An 8,510-nucleotide genomic window follows, 5' to 3' on the forward strand; every position below is an offset into this window, starting at 1 on the left:
CGACGGTGGGATCCGATGAGGTGGGCAGCTGGTGGGATGGCGAGAGCGCAAGACAAAAGCGACGATCCACCGGCATTGGTGTTGCCCCTGCCCTTCGCCCAAGTTGATCATGTAGGAGTCATGTTCTGTGGTCCCTGGGGAGACGAGACAATTCGGAACCAGGTCTGTGGGCGCCTGGTGGGTTGGGCCGAGGGTATTTGGCGAGTAAGTGAAATACCAAACTCGGCCTTACGCAGGTAGTCATTTATTAAAAGGCTTGGGTTTTTGATGTGCTCGTTGATGGGGCCTAAGGAGACAATGAAAGAGGGAACAATCGGGTAGGAACGACGGTGGTATAATACGAGTACGGCGAGTACAGGGATTTGATCTTGCAGTCGCATCTTGCTTGAGTACAGACGAGTGGCTCGAATCAGAGAAGAGAGAAAATGAAGAGCACTGCAGAGCACGCTCGTGGAAAGCCTACCAATTCACATGGCTTTCGCGGTGGTTGACCCTCGGACTTGTGCTGTGACCCAGGGCGGTTTGACCGTCGTGACGGTGATGAGTGGGTGACTCGCTCCTCACATCCGAGAACTGACAGGAGCGCAGAGCCTAGTCGATGCATCCCGATTCAGTCGCTTATCGGGGCACTCGCTCAGTGTGCGTCGCGTGCTGAGGTGTGCTGTGTAATGCGGCATGGCATGGGGTGATGCGCGACGTCCACGGCGTGCCAGAGGGCGAGTGCTGGCTAACGAGTGCTGGGTCGCTGCGGCCGGCACCCACCTGGGGATGAAGCGGCGAAGCGGAGAGAGTACAAGGGACAAGGGGAGCTCCCTCGGAATCCCAGTTGGCTACAGGGATAACGACCAGGGGGAGGCGATACGGCAGGGGGAGACAGACGAGGGACGAGGGACCCGGAGGAGCCAAAAAGAAAGAACGGGGTCCCTACGAGGCGTGGGGCCACCAGGTCCTTCCTGCTCGATGCCCACCGCCGGCCCCACTCGAGCTCTGTGCCTTCCTTGACCTCAGCGGGCCATGGAGAAAGCTCCTGCCCATCTCCGCCTCCGACCCTGCCCCGCCCCTGAGGGCACTTGCTCACTTGCTTGCTTGCTTGCCGGGTCTGACTGCCCTGCTCTTACTGCCTGACGCCGCCTGAAGATGGAAATGGGTCGTGCTCAGATCAACCAGCAGTACATGTAGTACCTTAGCATGAGCAGTAGCCACCCACCCAATGCTCGTGCTTTCCCTGTGCAGCGGCGCTCAGGCGCAGGCACGCTTCCTCGTGCACCACCGCGATGCAACACAGCGCTTTGCTTTTCTGCCCCTCCGGCTCTTGTCTGTCCCTTACTTGCCCCTTCTTACATGTACGTCCAACCGCCAGTTAGCATGGTCCAGCCGCCGGGTGGCATGATGTCCACAAGACTCAATTGCTCCGCCCGCCATTATGAACACAGGTATCATCCAAGGCCTGCCGACCGACCCTGCAACCTCGGACCATTCGATGCGCAGTACAGTACATCTTTGTTAGCTTGCACTTGGACTTGGACTCGACTTCCGCATCCCGGCCTCCGAATCCCGTTGTCTCCATCACGCACGGGTTCGCGCGCCAACAGAGTCTTCCGTAATCACCGCAAGTCATCAGAGTGCTCAGAAATTTCGCGCTTCAGCACGGGGCAGTTTGTTGCCGCGTGCCCGCTGCGATCAGAAGCATCTCGGTCGCCCCGTTGCTCCCCTGCTTCGTGCCAGAGTAACGGGTCACAGCTCATTTGACAGGCGGGGCCAAACCCTGGAACACCACCAGACGAAACGAGCCTTGTTGCCTCGAGTCCTGGTCAAGGCCCTGCTAATCGTGTGCGGTGAGGGCAACAGGAGGGGTCGATCAGAGCCGGCCAGGTCAAGCCTCACTCCTCAAATCAACCAGAGGCCCTCGGGGGCGACGGCGCAGCGAGCCGAGATCAGGGCTCTCGTCAGGGCACCAACGTACATGTGCATGGTAGTGCCGTCCGTTCGTTCCTACCTACCAACCGGGGTCAATCACTGCACCGAATGATGACCTCATCTTCACCACTGGCCACTGGGTGGCCGTCGCTTGACCTGTTCGTTCGGGTTGGACCAACGGTTCGATCATGGCAGCAAGGGCACGCCGCCCCAGGGCAATCTCGCAGCCTCGCTTGTGTCGGTGTTGTCCTCATCCCTCATTCGTTGTAGACATTTGTTTTTCGGGGCTCATCACTGCAACGGCGGGACTCCGTATTCTTCGTCCTCGGCACCACAAGCACCCAAAGTCGTGTCAAGAAAGGCTTTTGTCATGATCTTTGTGTTATGCTGAAAAGAACAACATGCAGGAGAAAGGGTTAATGAGCGGATCCCGAAGCCTTCTCGTTTACGAGATGATTACCAGCGATGCGGACTTTGCGAGTTCCTCGCTACCAGTGGCCCAAGCGGGGCACAGGTAACCAACTACCACCCCCGAACTCACCGCTTGACTTGCGAATCAAGCGGCGTTGACTTTGGATCAAGAGGGTGTTGTGTGCGCACGCCGGCAATTGCGATCCTTCTCTGATCTGCCGGCTGGCTCTTTCGTCGACTCAAAGCAGGCGTTTTGCTGGCACTTGAGTACGGCAAACATGGCAAACGACAAACCCCAATATCGTTGGCAAGCCGGACCAAGACCTTGGCTCAGGTTCCCCACGACCGCAAACCCTCTTCCAAGACCTAGTTGCTTCTTGACTGCTGCCTGCCAACCACGATTGCCGAGAGGCAAAACATTCGAGCTTCCAAGACGCACCAAATCGACACCACTGCAAGTCAGCAAGCCATATTCAAAGACATCTCCAATGGTGTACCGTGTCAAGCGTGTGTCGGCGAGCGGAGGCAATACACTGACTGGCTGATGGAGTGCCACGGTTGTAGCCACGCTACTGCTTCCTTCTCCCTGTAGCCGTCATCACAGGCACCGCCGCCTTGGAAGCGCAATGTTGTCCTGGACTGTGTTATACTACGAAAAGCAACAGCTAGATCATTCTGTCTCTCGTCATCGGTCCGGCATAAACTGAAACAGCACCCCCTCCAGCAGACAACGACCCTGTCTTGCTTCCGTCCTTTGTTCGCCTCGCGCGAGGGGTCACTGACTAGTGGCTTCAAGACTTAGACGTTGTCAATGCAAACTGGCTTCTCGAGAGCAGGCATCTCCCTTCGTAACTATCGGAAATCAGTGTCCATATTGACACGCGTCAAGGGGCGCCATTGCCGGTATCCTCGTACAATCAGCAATTCAGTACCACACATGATCCGGTGATGCATGGCTTTGCCTACATTCATCAATGCGGTGTCTTCGTAGCCACGCATGCACTACAACGTCGTCTACGCGTGGAGAAGTCAATCAGCCAGGCCGCCACGCCCAGGTCTAGAGCGCGACTGCGCAGTCGCCACCTACCTGCGTCTCGGTTGGCAGGTAATGCAGCTGCCACGATGGCACCTCGACTGGAATGGACACTGGCAAGGCTGGGCTCCTGCATGCCACTAATGACCCCGGCCACCGATTGCACTTCCGATGGCTTTTCGATGGCTGGCCGCTCAATGAGTTGATAGGGGAGTATTCTCGGCTCACCTCCCCGATAGGGGAACAGGGCAATTCCCCTCCAGCTGGAACACACTCAGTGTTGCAGTGATGCGGATACCGGATAATGGAGAAGATCGACTCGATTCCGCCGGATGGTTACTTTTGCAGGCGGTTGAAGAATATTTCTCCATTGCACTCTGTAATGCTTTGGATATCGACATATTGGCAGGAGGCTTCTCGTCATAACAAGTGTGGCCTCCTCGAACCCGCCGCCTTTTTTGTCTAACAAAGCTCCCTCTCGTCTAGATGACGTTGGTTGTTGGAAAACCGCCCGCAGGGCCAGGCCAATACAGGGTCAGGCCCTCCCCAGAGTGTCCCTGCCAACTGCCATGTACATGTATACCTCGCCAAGATGCAGGGTTCCCCTGTCGCAAAAGCTCTGCCTTGAGCCGAGCAAGCCTGGACCACACGACCCACACGACGATGCCTGGATCACGACCAGAACAGTCCCCACGATCAGCAATCCTCGAACGATGTCTACCTTCGCAGACGCCACATGAACGGCCGCGTTGGACAATGCACCTACGCCTCCTCGACACGATATCGGAGGGTTGTCCTCTCGGGCGGGAGTAATATCTGCCTGCCTCCCCTTGCGTTGCCCGTCCCCAGCGGATCGATTGCCCGCGAGCCGGACTTGCCGGATGTCGAGCGACTCGTGGGAAATTCGTGAGCGAATACGCTCTGCAATGCAGTCCTCTGCCGATACGCACACCGATGGGTCTAAGGATATTAAAAGTCCATCACTTGTAGCATTCGGTAGCACAATACTGCGGCGCCTGGTGAGAGCTGTTCATGCGTTCCAAATATTGCCACCAGGCTTTTGGCTTGGTGTCTCAATCCTGCATATTACGTATGCCTTTGAAAGGGCCACACTGCGCTTCGCACTATCACATGTACAAGTAGGCCAACCGTCATTGACAAGTACCTGAATAGTGCATTGACTCATCGAGACAGCCTAGTTCATTTGTGCGACTACGTATACTCTCGCGGATCCTGGATCTGGATTTCGGCGGTCCCAGAACCGTCTATACGAGCAACTGTTTGTTGATAGTGCACCAATGAGTCAGTTGGTCTTGGCCCAGTATTCCCTTGGCTGTTACACAGCCGCATCGAAAGAGAGTCAGCATTCTTGGATCATGCCCAACAATTGACCACAAGAACAACACAAAGGGCCAATTTGCTGATCATGGCCGATGTCGGTTCACCGAGTCGAGATGTGATCACTCCAGATTGCCATAGCACGTTCACGCGGGTTTGTACTTGCCCAAACATTAGGGTCGAGAGGACGTAAACGAGTGGCTCCTGGCGGCCCAACATCTCTTGAAAATCCGGCAAAACAACCCCCAAAGCCAAGGATTGATCTTGGACTCAATCGAGTCCGGCAATGATGCTTCGCTGCATTTGTCAAATGTCTACATTATTCCATCGCGAGTTGATGACTGGAATCCCGGGGTTTCGGGGATGGTATTCAGTACAGGATGCTCGTTTCATATTGGCACCTACCCCTCCGAATTTATGCGTGCTTGCGACGCGGACACTATGCAGCTGCCATGTTACCATTCGTGATGATTTCTTCTAATTTACTGCGGCTGACCATTCTGTCCGCCTGATCAGACGAAGACGTGGCTCTCTGATTCATCGGCCTCCTCCAGCTATCTGAACTATGTTGCATATATCGTCATCGGTCATAAACGCAGCCATGGAAACCTAGCACGACGCATGAAGTACACAAGACTGACCTTTGCAAGCATTCCTTTTTGGTCTGTACTCTTGCGCCAACTGCATGTCTTGGTGTACAATACCGACCGTGTCTGCCCGGAAGACTGAGCTGCATATCCGATGGCCTTGTATGAGCTTGAAGTTCAATAAGGTCGTGGCCATCAACGGTCCCCCCACGATCCCGTGATTGGGGCAAGATGCATCTAAGGCGCCTGTCGACAGATGCTCTTCTTCGGCAAGGACCAACACTCACACGTAGCGACCTGTTTCTGCCTATGTGCTTCACGTGGTCGCCGATCTGACCCACTAAGATGCGTCGCCAGTGGTTACTGAAGTGCGTTTCCGGCGGCCGATCGGTAAAATATCGAGTGAATCTCATCGTCGTAACGAGAATTCTCACATTGACGTGGGGGCATATTTCCAAGTTTTACTTTTGATGAGAGAGCAGGCCAACGCCATGCAGCTTCTGTTATCGATGGCCTCAGATAGATCGACATGGCGTGCCTCTGCAGCCCCGATAGTACGATGCTGTTCCTGGTCCTCATGTAAATACGCTCCAGACTAGACTGTATTCACTCGATCGATACATCAGTCTCCAGACCGCGCTTTCGGCGACGTTATCCAGGCGGTGTAAAGTTGAACCTAAGGCGCTTTGGGTAGCTCAGGTGCATGACAGGAACACAAGATTCCGACGCTTCGTGTGGGAACCTTTTTCTGGGCAGGATATAATCACCGCACCCGTTAAAGCCGATATTGTCGGGCGAACAACACGCAGTCTGTCGACAGGGTCTGGATATCCATAGATACAAGCCATGGTCCGAAAAGAACATGGCCCATTGCTTGGCGCATTGGTAGAGGCGGCACGCTTGCAGCCACCACGAGCATGACGATGGATACTAAGCGGGTTCTCCACGCCATCGAGCGGCGCCGCGCGGGATGGCTTCGGATTCCGAACGTACGGCTTCTCTCGCCGCCCCCTCCCTCCTTTATCTCGTTCCCGAACTTCATGCATCCACAAGCGCCAGTGAGCGACTTCGCCCATGTTCGGAAGCTCCGTGGCCTGCGGGGGTGAGGCTTACCAAAATGGCGCGCCTTGGGGGCGTTCTTTTTGGGACCGGCGTGCTTCTCAAACCTAGAATCATGTTATGCTGACCTGCACGTTCTGACTTTCTCTTCTCTCACCAACGTTCTGTAGATGCAACCGCGCTGAACGCGCCAACGGAGATAACAAGAAGGAAAAAAGGGCCGGTTCGTCAGTCGAAGCTCTCAAAACACGCTTGGGCCCTCTCATCACATGCGACGTGCACGCTTCAAACGTAGCCTCATGGACGCCACGGGGCCAGGTCCAGGGAGCAGTGTTTTGAGACAAGTGCTACCATGGATGATACCTATGTATACACACTCACTTGCCCTCTTCACTCGCCGTCCCGACGCACTCCCGAGGCAGCCCTGGGCAGCAAGAAAACAGGCGATTGCCAATGGAGGCGCGCGGTCTTGCTGGGGGCCCTGTCGATCAATACCCCACGGGCTCTGCTACTGGCCCGACCCCATGGCGATCAGGGCGGCTGGAAGCTACTGTAGGTAGGCGAGACGGCAACGATGTGTGCCGTGGGTTTCTTCATCACTAGCGTGGCAGGCGTGGCATTGCGTAGGTACGGGGTGGGGGAGATGATCGATGTTTCTTCACACCATTTCGTGGGCGGGACAGACGCCGAGGGGGCAGAGCCCACAATGAAGGCTTTGAGACGGATGCATGTTGGGGGAGAAAACTACTTTTTTCAACCGTTTGCGACTAACGAGTGACTAGATACTACTCACACTCGTACCACACAGCCCACGACCGAGGCTGGACCATTGTCATGAATCCATGTCTCATGATGACCACCACTGACAGGTGACGATGTCCTATTGACGGGTTCCCGAGGCGCATTGAGACGCGGGGGATCGTCAATAAGCGTATGGCGTCTTCAGCATGAGGGTCATTTCTTGGATTAATTTCTAAGCCTTATTTCTTCTTCTTCTTCTTCTTCTTCGTTCATGTCCCTGCCCCTGAAGCCAGACGTGCCACTCAGCTGGGGGATGGTCAAGTCGATATCACTGCAGTCGCAGTCACTTGGGCAGGGCGGACGGAGGGGGAGGGGGTGTGTCTGAAGAAAGCCAAGGGCAGAACATGGATGGACAGACAAAAGAGAAGTGTTGAGGCCAAGAGTAGGGCTCAGGACTAGGAGTTGCGTTGGTGGGCGGAATAAGTGACCGAGGCGTATGTGGATAGGAGCACCATCTCTCACACTCTCGGATGTTTGATCGACGCTGAACATGTGTCGGCCCGTGAGGCCGAGGTGGCGGCACCGCCTGGTGTCCCAACACTCAACATCGCTAGCGGGAGGTGCTAGCCAGCCTCTGGGAAACAAAGCGGGCACAAAGGAGAAAGATGATGACGCGTCTGAAGGAAGATCATCCCTCCCTTTACTGTCGCGCGTAGAGGAAGCCGAGACGGTCAATCTCGTCGCCCCCTCGGCCGAGGAAGCCGACAATGGCCCAGCCGGCGGGGGCCGTGAACTGGCGACACTCGCTGGTCGTGGTGCCGGCGCGCAGGGTGCGGCCGGTGCTGGTGCGGGCCTCGATGGAGAAGATGCGCGTGCGGGTCGTTGCGCTTGCCCTGACACAGCGTGGCGGCGGTCCAGCGCTCGTTGGCGGCGAGGACGAGCTCGGAGGCTGTACCGCCGGTGCCGCCGCGTGTGAGGACCGTGCCGTCGGCGAGGGTCACGCTGACGGCGTCGAGGCGGGCACCACCTCGGAAGGCGAGGCGGGCGGCACGCGGCGTCGAGGGCCGGGCGGCGAGCACGGCGGCGTCGGATGACCAGTCGCCGTGCGGCCCGCCGAGGAAGGCCGACTGGCGTAGCGCCGCCGGCAGCGCCCACGTCAGGTTGGCGGCGACGGGGTTGTGGTCAGACAGGATGCTGCCGTCAGGCTGGAGGAAGCGCGTGCTGTCGTATGCCCAGCCGACGGCGGCGAGGTTGAACGTCGGCCCCGAGCGATATAATTTTCTTTGTCTACCGTCTCGCACGTGTTGGTCGTGCTCGGGTTCTGGGTAGATGGTCTTAGCCGTCGGTTCGAGTCCTTTTTTTTTTTATCTCTACACAGGTGTCCGTCATGCCGTTGTCGCGAAAAAACTTTTTTTTTTTTTTTT

The 8,510-nt window shown here is 56.5% G+C and overlaps 1 protein-coding gene across 1 annotated transcript; it reads left to right on the forward strand.

The window, feature by feature from the left end:
* Positions 1-7,853: 7,853 nt before the first annotated feature.
* VDBG_02929 (predicted protein) lies at positions 7,854-8,180 on the forward strand (the record flags this gene model as incomplete). Its single annotated transcript, XM_003006744.1, has 1 exon — positions 7,854-8,180. The coding sequence occupies one exon, from the start codon at positions 7,854-7,856 to the stop codon at positions 8,178-8,180; it is 327 nt and encodes a 108-aa protein (XP_003006790.1).
* Positions 8,181-8,510: the final 330 nt, after the last annotated feature.

The sequence above is a fragment of the Verticillium alfalfae genome, genomic scaffold (assembly GCF_000150825.1).
Source record: "Verticillium alfalfae VaMs.102 supercont1.3 genomic scaffold, whole genome shotgun sequence".
Taxonomy (NCBI): domain Eukaryota; kingdom Fungi; phylum Ascomycota; class Sordariomycetes; order Glomerellales; family Plectosphaerellaceae; genus Verticillium; species Verticillium alfalfae.